General features: G+C 39.8%; 1 protein-coding gene across 2 annotated transcripts in view; it reads right to left on the bottom strand.

The window, feature by feature from the left end:
* The window catches only part of samd10b (sterile alpha motif domain containing 10b), an 84457-nt gene that overhangs the window by 21237 nt on the left and 46666 nt on the right, over positions 1-16554 (bottom strand). For both annotated transcript variants that reach the window (XM_081386334.1, XM_081386335.1), the window contains exon 3: positions 15331-15499. In XM_081386334.1, the coding sequence (XP_081242460.1) occupies positions 15331-15499 (169 nt within the window). The remainder of the gene's footprint in view (positions 1-15330; positions 15500-16554) is intronic.

Raw genomic sequence — 16554 nt, 5'->3', positions numbered from 1 at the left:
TTCTTACCTGGCAAGTCCACAGACACTCCCTCAGAAGAACGCCAGACACACACAGTTTACATAACGAGAGTCTATTTTAAGCCTCATTAATGAATGTTCAATTTCCACACATATTGCTTTGTGTAATGATTACTAATGAAGCCGGTTTACGTAAGGCCCATTTTGTGACCTTGGATGAGCTTATTGATTTGTGTGGTGTGTGTCCAGGAACATGGGCGCTGGACAGCCATTCCCCTCCGAAAATGAAACATAATGACCTTAATACCAGCTGGCTGTGGCTATTTCTCTGACGGTGTATTGGAGAGATGAGTGCAGTGTGGTTTGGGGGTTCAGAGACTGGATAATGATAATTACAGTTTTACAGATCATCAACAGAACTTCAAGAGCTGTCCCTTGAGATGAACCACTACCTGGCGTTTAATTACTTTCTCATAAGTGAGATTTGGTTACTGAAACCATAATTCGTTCAGAAACGGGGAACAAAATGACTCATCTTGGATATTTTGCGGTTAGAGGCAGAAAGGTTGTCTTCTTTCAAGTCAGCTAGAAATAGCATGACAAGCATAGCCTTCCTTCGTTGACATTAACAGGAAGTTTAGATATTTGGGCAACCTAGACTCATTGGAAAAAACGTGCTTCTATCTACATTTTTGCAAAACTTTAAAGACGTGACTTTACATACAATTCACTGCAGTTTTCAGCTGAAATGAACACTAGTGACAGTAAAACACCAACAACTTTTATTCCTTTCCACGTAAATTGGGATTACAGGGGTAGGCTTTTGAATAATTCAGACTTGAAGGTGCTGTAAGTAACTTTTTTACTCTACTAAAGCATAAAAATACCATAATGTGTTTGCAGTTATTTAGGACAGTGGTTCTCAACTCCAGTCCTCGGGACCCGCTGCTCTGCACATTTTGTATGTCTCTCTTATCTGACACACTCAAATCAGTTCATGGAGTCTCTCCTAACGAGCTGATGATCTGGTTCAGGTGTGTTAAATAAGGGAGACATACAAAATGTACAGAGCATTGGGTCCCGGGGACTGGAGTTGAGAACCACTGATTTAGGAAACAAGCTGAGCACTCACATACTCGTTTCTCTAAAAAACACTTCTACAGCCAGTTATTATTATTAGTTGTCTGTCGGTTTTTGTTTTGGTCTGTGTGATCTCGCCCACTGCCAGTTCACCCAATAGTAATTCGACACCCCGGGATGCCAGTTGACAGGAAACATAACGTATTGCAGCCAGCAAACAAACTGGGTCAGAGATTGCAGATTCTACCCGATTCTACAGATTCTATCATTCTACAAATCTTAATGAACGAGAGCATATTAAAACACGGATAAATCAACTCATCAACTTACAGTGTGTCATTGTCAGTGCTTTCATTGTCAATTGCGCTCATTCCTGTTGCATGTCCTCAAACTGGCAACCTGCGTGAGCGTCGAGTCTGCGGAGGCGGGGGCAGGGGAAACAACGATCTCTGATATTTTGAATTTGGACTGCAGTACCTATTTTGACCACTAGCTGTCATTCTTACAGACTGCACCTTTAAGGTCCTTGAACACTGGTCCGAAATTTTCGTATGCGTTTTTTCATATTCATCATCCTAATACAGTGGTTCTCAACTCCAGTCCTCGGGACCCGTTGCTCTGCACATTTTGTATGTCTCTCTTATCTGACACACTCAGTTCAGTTCATGGAGTCTCTCCTGACGAGCTGATGATCGTGTTCAGGTGTGTTAAATAAGGGAGACATACAAAATGTGCAGAGCAGCGGGTCCCGAGGACTGGAGTTGAGAACCTCTGTCCTAATATTCATCCTCATATTTCACAGAAACCTTGCACACTGGGTCCGATGCAAATTAATTAAATCGCTGCGAAAAAAATCGCAAAACAATACAAAATGGACTCTTCAAGCAGTGAGGATGATTTTGTTGTCCTCTCTCTTCTTTTAAAAAGAGAAAAAGAAAGAAATATTGAGGATCAGTGCCGATGGCTATCCTGACGATGAGGCCTTCACAGGCTGATGAGGCTGGCACTTCAGGGATGTGTTGTGGATTGGTCCAAGGATGAAATTTTGGATCCATCCAATCCTGAGATTGCGTAGAGAGGAAGGAGAGTTCCACCTCCTTATCAAGGAGCTGCGGAATTATCCCGAGCAATTCAAAGTTTACTTCAGGATGTCAGTGGCTCAATTTAATGCTTTGCTAGCGATACTGGAGCCACATATTAAAAAGAAGACCACCAATTTCCATGAACCAATTGATTCTGAACAGGTTTGGATTTTGGCGTTCGCTTGTACGGTGGCTCTGAATTGTCAAATCACCAATCATATTGCTTTAGACGGATGCAAAAAATGCCGAAAACTATACCCAATCCGCAGGCGTAAATTTCGGACTCAAGGACCTTCCTTGCACAATACTATGTTATGACCTCAAAGCACTTTACCATGGTTTGTAAACTAATACATTTTGATGTTTGCAGCACATGATCAGATTCATATGTTTGGCTTTTTTGGCATAGTAAACTTGCTCAGTAGCTCACCTGATACAGCATTGCATTTGTGATGCCAAGCGCTCGGTGAGTCTCGTGAAACACAAATCATGATAAAAGAGCTCAAAGACTTGCACGCTGAATCTGAAATTCTCGTCCGAAATTTTCGCATGTTAAAAAATAAATACGACCTCACGTTGTGTTAATCACGTTTACACACTGCCTCAGAAACTTTCGTCCATCATAAAAAAAATTCAGATCGGGTTTGATTTTCGGATTTTCGCAAGCATTTTGAGAAGTGCTTTGACAATTCAATTCGACAATGACGAATACGAAAAAACGAAATACAAAAATGTCTGACTCAGGGTGCTTTCACACCTGCCTCATTTAGTTCGGTTGAATCGCACTAGAGTTCGTTTTCCCCATTGGTGTGGTTCGTTTGGGCAGGTGTGAACGCGGCTATCGCAATCGGGTGCGCACCAAAAGCGGACCAAACAAACGTACCAAGACCTCCTGGAAGAGGTGGTCTCGGTACGCTTTGAAACGAACTCTGGAGCAGTTCGTTTGTGGTGAGAACGTGATCCGACCTCGAACAGAACCAACTGCCAAAGAACTGTGCATTTTTGGACTAAGCCAGTTGCCGTAGTCAGCTGCGCTGTGCATTACAGGATGAGGAGAAATGTTTGTTGACAGTTTGCAGCTCGAGTGTTACGAGTGATGTGGATGTTGTCACGTGACTGCATTTTGGTTCGTTTTATCAACTCATAAACTGATTCGGACCAGAGCGATCAGTGAGGTGTGAAAAGGAACCAAAACGCCTTAAAAATGCTACAAAGTATCATTTTTCGCCCTTGGTCCGGACCAAATGTACCGAACTACAGATGTGAAAGCACCCTCAGTGTGCAAGGACCTTAACTCTTTCCCCGCTATTGACGGAAATTTCCATCATTTGTGAGAAAGCGCTTCCTCGCTATTGACGGAAATTTCCAGCTTTCCATGTTTTCACTGTTATACGGTAGGGGGTGCTATTACACAACTTCTGAAAGAATACTGAATCTCCTGATCAAAAGACAGGTGAAGAAGAGGCAGAAACAAGCAATATTATGTAATCATATGCATATGTAAAATAATGCTTTTCGTGCCACTCACTGGACATTTTGCTTTGAAAGCGTCGCAAAAACATGCAAGCAGCAACCTAGCACAGGAATATTTTTTTCAATGAGCCTGGGTTGTATTCAGCCCTGTCCTTTTTCCAGACCAAAGACCAGCAGGGGCACTGAAGAATTTCAAAAATTATGAAATTATTATGATTATGCAGTGCATAATAGCTTGGACTGTTGCCATCACAATCAAAGATGCTCTTCCACACAGCAAGTGCAGAATGATGCAAGCCAGACTTGTGGATTATACTGTCACAATCTAGTTGTGCTGTGTGGCGTCACACTACGCAGCACGCTTCCAGTGTACAGATGGTGCAAACATCTGTGCCCAGATGCCCAAGGCATGCCAATGTCATAATCTGACCTTGGTCAGGACATAATGAAAGGCTCGTTCCTTTTACGTCTACTTGAGCGAGCTCTTAACGCATTATAGTCCTTCAAGTCTACTGCAATCTCAAAACTCTGGCCAGTTGATAATACCTAGAATATCAAAATCGACTGCTGGCGGTAGATCCTTCTCCTATTTACCACCAAAACTTTGGAACAGTCTTCCTAACATTGTTCGGGAAGCAGACACACTCTGTCAGTTTAAAGGGGACATATCATGCCAAATGCACTTTTTTAGCCCTTAAATGCATTTTGTTGTATATTTGGAGTGTTTAGAAGTACAGAAAATATGAAATTATTCTCTTCAGGTGCTTCGTTGATATCTTTATATTCTGTTTTGGTCATATTTTTCAACCTGTTCTGATTTTTCTGTTATCTATTACGTTTTTTGAACTATTACGTCACAGTATGTGCAGCGGAACTGCCAAATAAGGACATTGACTTCCGGCCCAACACTTCCAGCAATCTGCCATTTTTATTTCTCGCTGCAATTTTGTAGTCCAAGCTAAAGGATGCAGAAGTTACGAGAGGGTAAGTTAAAATGTTCGGTTGTTGGATGTAGTAACCCACACGCTTCATTACACCGTCTAATGTTGATGAACTGCCGCGCTTGTGACAGGACGCATGTTTAACTGAAAGAACGAGCAGAGAGAGAGAGAGAGACCCGGTCGCGTGCGCGCTCACTCTCTCTTCAGAGCCAGGCGAACGTGTAAACAAGACATCACTGTCTCCAAACTATACGCTGTCTTGCTCTCTCTCCCTCGCACATATTAATCAAAATAAATCGACACGGTGGTAAAAGGTCGGAAGGCCAAAGTTTCATGTGTAAATACAGTACACACCATTGCGATACATCCATATGAAGACGTTGTTCTGCAGGTTTGTCGTCTTCATTTTCATCTCGCTCCTGCTCCGACTCAGGCTCGAACATGTAAGGCTGGCTGGACAAGTCTTCCGTTGTTGACATTTTGTTAATAACGTGTGAATAAAAAGTTTCTGTGCTGCTAGATAATCCTATCTCTGCTATCAAACTACAAAAATGGCCGAACGGGGTGGAGTTGAACCTCTACAAACTGGAGAGGGGGCGGGGTATGAAGTGTCTCAATGGTATTTAAAGAGACCGCACCAAAACGAGTTGCTCTCAGACGCACATCAGAAAAGGGGTAGAAAAGGGGCCTGTGGAGCTATAATAATGAGAAATTCAGACCCAAGCATTGCAGTTCCGCTTTATACAGACTACGAATGTATGATTTATATGTAAAAAGGAACAATTTAAAAGCATGATATGTCTCCTTTAAATCTAGAATAAAAACACATCTCTTTAACATGGCATTCACATAGAAAATTATACATTACTATTATTCAAATCAGTTAAATGATTATTAGGCTGCATAGATTAGGTCAGCCGGAACCGGGGAGACTTCCTATAACACCTGATGTACTCGTTACATCATAAGAAGAATGGCATCTACGGTAATGTTAGTCTTTCTACTTATTCCGAGCTTTACTGTAATCAGTTGGATCCAGGCCGTATCCAGATCAGATGGTGGACCTGCGCCTGGACCCATCCACAACACATCCCTGAAGTGCCAGCCTCATCAGCCTGTGAAGGCCTCATCGTCAGGATAGCCATCGGCACTGATCCTCAACAATCCGTCTCCATACCGGCGTAATGACTCCGACTTCCAACCAGATGGAACTGGATAAATATTCTGAATGTTCTGATCCAATCTGACTTCTGATCTGTAATGCTGCTTGAATCATAATCATACACTGTTCGCTCGTTGGCCAGAGGAGAACTGGTCCCCGACTGAGCCTGGGTTCTCCCAAGGTTTTTTTCTCTATTCTGTCACTGATGGAGTTTTGGTTCCTTGCCACTGTTGCCTTGGCTTTTGGCTTGCTTAGTTGGGGACATTTAACATTCAACAATATTATTGATCTGCCTTACTTAGGGTGGAAGATGACGCAATTTTCTTCTAGAGATAAACTTTGTTGTATTATTTTCATGTTATCACTGTGAAGCTGCTTTGATACAATCTGTATTGTAAAAAGCATTATATAAATAAAGGTGACTTGACTTTTACGTCACAGCCACAGTGACGCAAGACACTTTGAAAATTAGTCGTAGATGAAGTGATCGTTTTGCGCACACTGACAGTGACTTGCTACTTGATATTGACTTACTACTTGCTATTGCTAATCAAAGAGAGGTTGTATTCATAATTAAGGAGGGAACATTCGGTAACCCTTTATTTTAAAGGGGGGGTGAATAACTGTTTCATGCATACTGAGTTTTTTACACTGTTAAAGAGTTGGATTCCCATGCTAAACATGGTCAAAGTTTCAAAAGTTAAGTTGTACGTTTGAAGGAGTATTTTTGTTCCAAAAATTGTCCTTCCGGTTTGTCACAAGTTTCGGAAAGTTTTTTTCGAGTATGGCTCTGTCTTATGTAAGAGAGGGCGGAATTTCCTTATATGGGTCCTAAGGGCACTTCTCCGGTAAGATCGCGGGCGCGCGCGCACTTGTAAAACAGAGCAAGAGAGCGAAAGCAGTTCGCCATCAAAGCGCCCTGCCCGGCTTTTGGGAAGTCAATGTCACCAAAGAAGTGTGTTTTTGGTTGCCAGGGCAAGACAACCCTGCACAGATTCCCAAAGAACCCAGCGTTAAGGGAACAGTGGATGGAGTTTGTTTTCCTGAGCATAAACGGAGTTGTGTAAGGCTGTTGTTCCCTGCATTTCGACGATGATTGTTTTATAAACAAAGCCCAGATCGTCTAATGCTTAAGGATCGAGCAGTCACAATGATAAAGGTTTGCGGTCGTGCGTTGGAACGGTGAGTAAAACTGTTGAACAAATGTCTCTGTGTGTTGTTAGCTCGGCGCGTTAGCACAGCTTTAGCTTCGCCCACACGGCCCGCCCCCAGCCACTCGTTTTTTTCCGGAAAGACTCGGTACAGCCTATCTTTCAATTAAAAATATAATAAAACAAAAGACTTTTTGGAGATATGAAGGATGCAATATTAATCTATAGGTACTCAAGATTAACAGGAGATTGAGTGAAAATGAGCATTTCACCCCCCCTTTAAGGTGACATACTTACACATTTCTAAATTACTACATGTATTTACTATAGTAATAACAGTAAATTATGCATAATTACAAGTAACTAACCCAAAACCGAATCCTAACCGTAACCCTAGTAAGTAAATGTAGTTAATTAATATTACTCAGTACTTATTTACGTCACCTTAAAAAAAGTGTAACCGAACATTCTCATTCTAAACAGCATTTTATTGGACAACAAATCTGGACACACCCATGAATGTGAGATGAGTTTTCAATATATTTTGTTTTGTTTTCAAGGAGATACTGTTTTCAAGTGTATACTGTCTCTTTTTATAGCTTTCAGGAGTACACTGGCATATAAATGATCTCAAAACTAACAGACACTGACTCAAAACTTTCTTGACTAAAAGCAATTTCGATTTTATTGGGTCTTTATTGTGATTTGCTGTACAGTGGAAGAGATCAGCTACAAAACTGAAGCTATTCTACAGAAATATATATGGTTAAAGAGATAAAAGAGCGGCCAATGTGAGAGGACACTGTGTGCGTTTGTGTGTGTGTGTGTGTGTGTGTGTGTGTGTGTGTGTGTGTGTGTGTGTGTTTGAACAATAAAAAACAAAGCCCTTAAGTTGAATCGCAAGGTGAATTACAAACAGAGAGAGAAAGAAAGAGAGAGAGCAAAAACAAAGACAACCACCATTCTGAAATGGCATACTACAGTAAATCACTGCAATTCACAGGACACAGCTTTATTAAGCTCTGTCTCTTGTTCTATATCAATGATATACAGTTAGAATCTCCACCAATAATATCCAGAACGCTTGAACAGGAAATAGGGAGTGCCTTTTCCATTTTGGAAATTGCAGTGGCTCAAACTCTCTCTGTTATCAAGGTGTTCTGCTTGTCAAATCATGTGACGCATGAAGAAACAACAAATTACCAATATTAAATGAAAGGAGAACTGGACAAATTGGCTCAAAAGTTGTGATGTCATATTTTCTGGAGGTAAATAAGTGGTTTGATGAGGGGCATCAAAATTCATAACATATACATTTTTTTCATTTGTTTCATTATCAGTTGTTTTTATATGAATGTGACTGATCTAGTGTCAGTTGGACCACTAATACACAGTTTATCATGACAAAGTTGTAAGAAATACAGTATTTTACAAAAAATAGTATAACTACTGTATATTTTAATATGCATCTATTTATTCATAGTAAATAGAGACAAATGAGATTGCTTGCTCAACATGTTCAAAGTCTGGTTCAGTGTTTGCTGTAGGCTAGTCCTGCACAGTTCCTCTGAAACCCTCCACCTCCCCCAGCTCCACCTGTCTAGATCTGCTACGGGGTTTATGTATGTCTATTCATGCAGCAGCGCATCTGTTTATCCAGCCTGATCTCATGAAAATGCATCTCTATAGCACGCATTGTGCTTATCGTGCAATTTATACGCGGAAATGAGTTTTTACGTGCATATGATACGCAGTTTTCGTGTGCATTTGATACGCACTTTATTGCGTGTAATATACACGCATCACACACCACTAATCCTAACCAAACGTATAATACACACGTACCCCACGCCACTACTAAACCTACCCTAAACCTACCCATGTTTATCATATGCACGTAAAAACTCATTTTCGCGTATAAATTGCACAATAAACACAATGCGTGCTATAGAGACGTATTTAGTGTCACCAGGTTGGTTTATCTATTAGCAGTAGCAAGTCCATACGTCCTCTGCAACAGCAGCAGCGTAGAAGATCTAGGGCCCTATCTTGTACCCAGCGCAATTGACTTTGTACACCAACGCAAGTATCATTCCTATTTTGCACCCAACGCACAGCGGACTTTTCCCTCCACAGACGCACGTCGGTAAATTAGGAAATTAACTTGTGCTCCCAGGGGCGGTTCAGCGCAAAGAGGAGGCGTGTTCCAGCGCAAACGTTCCCTGGTGCTATTTTGCAGGTTTAGAAAACAATTCCGCCACTGACCAGGAAAAACCTAGTCTAAAGTCAGTGGCGCGTTATTCAGATGCTATTTTAAGGGCGCATGCTTGGCCATAATCAATGTAGCGTGTGCACAACATGCATGCACTTTGCTTATCTCATCTACATACAGACGCAGCAGTTCTCATTTTTAGAAAACCATACATTATTACAAGGAAAAATATTACCATACGAGGGAAATCATTGTTGTGTCCATGAAGATGTGAAAAAATAGGCATAAATCTAGCTTACACATTTACCCAAATTATCATACGCCTATTTAACCGAAGTTAATTTGGGTGGGTTTCTCCCATCCCCATACTATGTCACTTCTCTGTCTTTTACGGCCCTGACGAGAACGTCGGTCTCCTCGGCTGTGAACCGCTGCTGGTGTGTGCCTGGCAAATCCGCCTTTATAATAGCAATCTGCCATGGAACAAGTGCGCCTGCTCTTAAAGGGAATGTGAGATGACGCTCTGATTGGTTTATTTCACGTTACGCCAAAACCACACCTATGAATAATGAAGCTACTTCAGACCAACCCATTTTAGATTTGCGTTGGGCGCAAGAGTCATTTATCCCGCCGGGAAAATAGCAACAGCGCCCAAGACCCGCCCACAAAGTTACTTGCGTTTCGCGCTTGATACTTGCGTTTAAGATCGTTAAAATAGGGCCCCTAGTTTACCAAGACCAAATTAGCCATATTCATTAACATGCCAAAACTACTTTGAAAGTTGAAAGAACTGTAAGTTATCTTACTATATACAGTGGCAAATATTAAATTGTTGAACATTACATTTGATGTCATTTTAAGGTAAATTCTATGCATTATTATCTTCATTATAAATTCTATAGTTCTTGTTTGCCAAAATAAAACCATCTAATTCAGAACAAATTCAGGACAAAGCCAACATGACAACCGCACTCTCCATACATCCATCTATAAGCTAAAAAGCACCAATTACTGAAGTGTATCTTGTTAAGCCTGATGTATAGGCTGTTAAATAAATTCCTGGTGTATTTAACTACTTGAGGCTTATGGGGTATTATAGGACAGAGATGCCCTACTGACCCAACCTTCAGTTGCCCCTGGGGCTTTAGGGGACAGTCATGGGCCAACACTGACCCAGTTTCCAGCTCTGAGAATTCACACATCGCTGTGGGGATTGCATTCGCTTCTCAGTCACTCACAATAGGCTGGGAAGAACAATTAGAGCATGGGTGATGCTAACAGCATTACACAGGATAATGGAAACGTCCGTAACCAGCCAGAGGTGCTTCTTGAGGCTGATGTTTGGACTTTTTTTCTAAGATGCATTGTATTTTTCATTTTGATATGGCGCTTTGATGCTGAACGACATTGAGGGGCTTGCTTTATGAACCTGTATAACACACACGCACGCACGCTAATTCAGTGCTTTTAAATTCAGCCCTCCAGAAACACTTTATCCAGAATTGCTGTTTGTCTGAGTCTTTTGTGTAGCAGCAGACAGCACAGGTGAACAGAGCAGACATGAATTCCCTGTAGACAGGTTTAATGTGCTCCCAAATAATGCCCTGAAGATAGTGATAGAGGCGCTGTCAAAAAAACAAGATGAAGTGGAGTATAGAGGAAAAAGAAGAACAGTTGCTCCTAAAAAGTACACTTTTCTTTTGATTTATCTTATATTTTTGACAAAAAACAAACCAACAAACAAGGAGACTGAAAAGACATTTAGTTACTTGATAAAAATATATCATCCATCCCAGTAAAATTGTGATTTGCTAGTATACATAAGACATATAAAAGGAAATTCTTTTAAAAATCCAGTTTAAAACTGAATATAAAAAGTACACTTTAAATACACACAGATTGAAGACTTCATAATTTTCAAAAACATTTTAAATATATTTTGGGCGTTAAAAAGTTATTTTTAAAAGGTGAACAAACATTGATTTGTCAAATGATCAGATATTTTAAGAGATTTATTGATCTTCATGAAGGTCTGGTTATTTATTCATTCATTCATTCATTCATTCATTCATTCATTCATTCATTCAGAAAACGAAAATTGAGAAAACGAACAGTATTTATATCGTATTTAGCTCTTATACAAAGCCACGTCCAAGTGATCTGAGGGCACGCGCATCCTGGTGTGTGACGTGTGCGCAGACTGGTGCATATAGATATATACACTAGATGTCGCCTTGTCTACGGCAGTTGATTGGAACGAATGTCTTTAAGGCGACATCTAGTGTACATATCTATGCACCAGTCTGCGCACACGTCACACACCAGGATGCGCGCGCGCCCTCAGATCACTTGGACGTGGCTGTGTATAAGAGGTAAAAACGATATAAATACTGTTCGTTTTCTCACACAAACCGCTCGTTTCGTGTCTTAGGCCATCAATGTGTACTTACGATGGGGAATTGTTTAATTTGGACGATGGGGAATTGTTTTAATTTGGACTCTGTGCATGCTCTTTGAGACAGTGACCATAGACCTGCATTATATGACTGACAGACAAGAACGGTTTGACCTAAAAATATCAAAATTTAAACTACTGCGGAAAAAAAGACACCTACATCTTGGATGCCCTTGAGGTAAGCTAAAACATACCAAAATTTAATTTCAAAGTGAACTATCCCTTTAATGCTAAATCCTGAAGTCACTGTATACAAGTTGCCTTTGTAATGTATTTTTGATGTCATCAATATTTTGGTCTGTTTTTTTCAATATTTTATCTGCAAAGTTTTATCATGTGTTTTTATCTGCTTCATGTTTATTTTGCCAACTTTTAGGAGTACACTAGTACACCGATGACCTTAAAGTTAACAGACACAGACTGACAGCTACAAAACTGCAATTTTGATTTCATGGGCCCTTCAAGATTCATTTTAAAAGATGCAGTACTTGCTAGAAATGAATGTGGATGCAGTGCAAGGCAATTCACACTTGCAGCTGTTAAACATCTGACTCAAAAGACCAATAACTATGCTGGAGCAGAAACACTCAGCGCCTGAAGCAAGCGGCGGTCTTGTCTGACATGAGTCAGTGTTTTACAGTGTGTGTAACAGTGCTTCAAGCCAAAGTGCCAATGACCCGGGGAAAATGACACACGCAAACACTCACTTAGAGACACACACCATCTTAGAAAGAGGCTTGATATATGAAGCAATAAATAATAGTGCAGATAATAGAATAAGGCCTCTAGCCAGTGTCGGCGCCCGGATGAATTACTTAAAGGGGCATTTGGAGCGGGCACACATTTGTCACTCCAACCCAACTAAATGTAATGTTGCTAAAATGAGTGCTTGTGCTCAACCGTCACTGTCTGAAGGACAGGAAGATTCATGGCATGCATGCACATAGCCCTAAACACATATGAACGTTAGAAGCACCAGGGACTGCACAGGAGAAAAAATGACCCGCTAGATCACAATTGATTTTGATCTATAGGCTAAACTTTGATTATATGATCATATAGGCCTACATATACATATGCACATACACATACACATATACTGAATATTCTTGAATGCTAAATGCTTAAAACCAAGAAATGACAATGGGTCAACTCAATGATGTAATTATTATTATTTATTGTTATTTGATGGATCTATTAATCTATTAATGAAACACTGATTAATTTATTTTTTATTTTTGAAGAAAAATAGTTTTTTGTATTTTTTTTGGGGTGGCATAAAGCAAAAAATGTCAGGCTGATCCAACTATCCTAATATCATAATGAAGCAAAAAGGCATCATTAAAAGAATGACATTCCTCAAAATAAAACTGTAGTTAAGTAGTTTGGCTAAATCTTTCATTATTACTTTTTAGAAGTAAGATTTTGTTAAAATATTATTTTTGTCCACCAAATCAAAACCATGTGGCATGACCAATATGAATAAATATAGAGAAGACTCTTATGAATGCGTGTCAAGGTCAATATGTCTCTCAAAATATCAGAAAATTTGTTCAGGTTGTAAAATGTCATATATTTTTAACTTTTCCTGAAAGTGGTATAAAAGTTTTTCAAAACCGTATGATTTGCAACCATGTGATTTAAACTAGATTTTTTTCTTTATCATGGATATATGTCATTGTCCCCAATACAAACCATCCATCCTACGGCACAACCCTTTACTGATTGGCTAGAAGACGTCACATGGCTCATATGGCCTGACACTCATATGAGATTGAGATCACAAATATTACAAACAACAAAGGCTGTGAATGTCCACCTTAGGTAAATCCATTTAGACTCGGCTCCTTCTTCAACACTGCTAAATTTCCAGGAACAAATGTACGGATGGCAGTGTAAAATGATTTTATTACTCGGAAGCTCCGCTCCGGTGACCCCTAGATGGTGAGGCCTCATGGAAATGACTGTGATTTGACAAATGGCTCAACATTACGGTGTATAATTGTCCATTAGTGAGAGAACGGCTCTGGGAGTAGGATGAGAGTGTGTTAGAGGATGTGTCCTGCCAAAGCTGCTCCTCAGAGAGACCAGGCTAAGGCTTTGCGGATCCGTGATTATCCTCGGCAGCTTCATAAAAGAATTACTGGATAGTCAGATTTAAAAATAATTTTGGTTCAATTTTGATTTCAAGTTTATTATCATTAAATAAAACTAACCAAAATTAAAATTGTCACTTGGAATAAAATGTAACAATAATTGAAACACAAAAAAATATATATATTTATAAAAACAATACTGTAAATGTATTTTATTTCAGCTAGATTTTTTCATTTATTATAAATAACATTCCTTTTGGATGTTTAGTTTGCATTTTTCCCTGTTTCTGTTCCTGTTTTCTGTCTTTGTTTTTCTAGTTGATTAGTTCTGTGATCATTCCCAGGTGTGTCTTGTTTGCCTATTACCCCTCTAGTACTTAAACCCCATAAGACATTTGTGAATAAATCAGCGTTTCCATCCAGTGTGTTCAAGAGAACAAAATCATCACTTCCTAGGAAACTGGTGCAAAATATCTGTAATAAAAATGGAAGTTTCTGCAACCAGGGAAGCCACTGTGGATCTTTTTTTGTACATATTTACTTGAGCCTCAGAGCCTGCAGATGAAACGCAAGAAACACTGTCATGCTAGCTTGTGTTTTGATGCCTGGTGTTTGGGAACGCAATCGAGTTAGACACTTCTGGGTGGTCATTGTACCAAATCTTTTAGATGATTTTTTGATGACTTAGGCTCTGGCATTTCAAAAAGACAAACACAAAATTTGAGATGTTGTGCAATGAAATTGGTCTGCTAGTTAGTCCAGTTATCCAATCATATGATCTGTTGAGGCAAAGTCACATGACTTTTTTGTTGTGCATCAAAGGATTTATTCCTTAAATGTGTTTAGTAGTTTATGCGCATGTCGTCTTATTGCATAAAAAAAATATCCGCCTCAATTGGGTGCATGTTTTTTTTCTGAGCATTTTGGGGATTTATGCACATCTTGCCATTCCATCCTAGCCTGGCAAGCCAGACCCACATCAAGATGTTGGGTCTGGGAACACACCATTGGCAGGGCTCAGTTCGAGGGGCGGGATAAATGGTTATCTTTCAAATTCCCTTCTGCACCCAATAGGATAGCGCTACAACCAACCAGAGCGTTTTCCCAACAGCGGAGCTAGTTGATAGATCAAACTTTTGCCGTATCCGGTCGGCAAAACTACGAACACATCTTCCTTTTTTTAAGAATGACTTAAGTGCCGTTCTTTGCTCTTTTCTCAAAGAAAAACTTAACTCCAAGTCCTCCAGAGTCGCGGCCAAAACCGATTCGAAAGACTGTTCCCCTGCAGCAGCCGCCATTCTTTGTTTTCAAGTAGTAGGGAACCGTCACAACTCTGTCGTCATTATGTTAAGCCCGCCCGCCGACTCTATACACGATGTGATTGGCCTGACAAGAGTTTGGTTTTTCCAGCTCGAAAGCCAACGGAGAGTTGCTAGACGACACTGGCTGCAAAACAAAATTTGCTGCCGCTAGGGTGCGTCTAGATTTCTAGGCTAGTTCCATCTGGCATTATCTCAAAATTTGCATAAAGATAGGTGGATAGAGCTAACGATTCCCTCGCAAATAAGACATGACCTATGCATGAACCATATCAAGTCTATAAAATATGTTAAAGAAGTTTTCATGACATTTCCAAGTCTGAAAAACACAATTTTGAAATCCCCTAATATGTGCAGGTTATCCAAACGTGTACTGTGTCATTCAGAGAGCTGTGCAGTACCTGTGATGGCGTGGTGAGAGAAGGCCTCCACGTAGGTCAGGTAGTTGTGGGGACAGTGTTTCTTCAGCCACTTACACACGTCCTGCTGGGTCCATAGCACTACTGGTTTGCATAAGCTGGAGAGCGTTGGGCTGGTGTGGTACACAGTGAAGGCCTCTCCCGGCTGGATCTGTGGAGTAGGGAAACATCATTATCATCATTATTAGTGTGCATGCTAGGTGTCTACACATCTCCAGTCCATATGCTAACCAGGAAACTTTCCCACCAGGCTTTAAACTCGAAAAATGTATCTTAAATGCTAAAAAAAAAAAACTACAGATTGGATTAGTAGGCAAGAAGTGTGAAAAAATGTTTTGCTTTCATATCTTCAGGGTGTACTTACAGAGTACGTTTTTCTTTGAAAGCGCTAATTAAAACAACTAGCGCTGCATGCTTCTGTGTAAACAACGCTCTTCTAATTACACGCACACTTTGTTTTGACTGTCGCAATGAGCAGAAAGATTCATCAAAACACACTTTTTATGGCTCTCTGCTGCAGATTCTTGCACAGCGGGAGCTGTGATAAAAACTTTTACTTGGATATATATCGTGACTACTATATTATAGTAAAAGTTTAAACCTTACATTGTGGAAAGTGCCTTGGAACTTGGAAAATTGGAAAACATCAATAAGTCACAATGTCTTGTTTCTAAGGGCTGCCAAAGTTAACAAGCAAATGATGGAAATATCTCTGTAAAGCCTGAAATGGGAAAACAAAAATCATTTTAATTTTTAATCTCAGTTGCCAGCCACTCTATATATCCCAATAATATGTATAAGTAAGATGATATTTAAATGCTTAGTTTTTGTGATCAACGTTCTAATGAAAACAACTATGCAATGCTATGATTCAAATGCTAATGATGGTTAAAATATATTAAAATAAACATTCCCCAAAAGCCTGATGGATTATATTTGAGACTCACATTTTAACATGATTTTTCTAAAAATAATATGTATGGATAATCAAATAAACCTAACTTGCTTCAGTCCAGTAAGTGTTCATCTTGAAATATTAATAACAATATAAAAGGTATTCTTGTTTACTTTATAAAAACCAGTAAAGATTTCACAGCTAAAACGCACGTGAACCACGACCTGAAGGGGGACGTTTTTACGAAACAAAATTTGCGTATCAGATATGATACAGTAGGCTTTATAACCATTTACAGAAAAGACTACACA

Source organism: Scardinius erythrophthalmus, assembly GCF_964197995.2.
Source record: "Scardinius erythrophthalmus genome assembly, chromosome: 15".
NCBI lineage: Eukaryota > Metazoa > Chordata > Actinopteri > Cypriniformes > Leuciscidae > Scardinius > Scardinius erythrophthalmus.
Note: the sequence above shows the minus strand (reverse complement) of the source record. Positions and strands in the feature narration are given on the sequence as shown.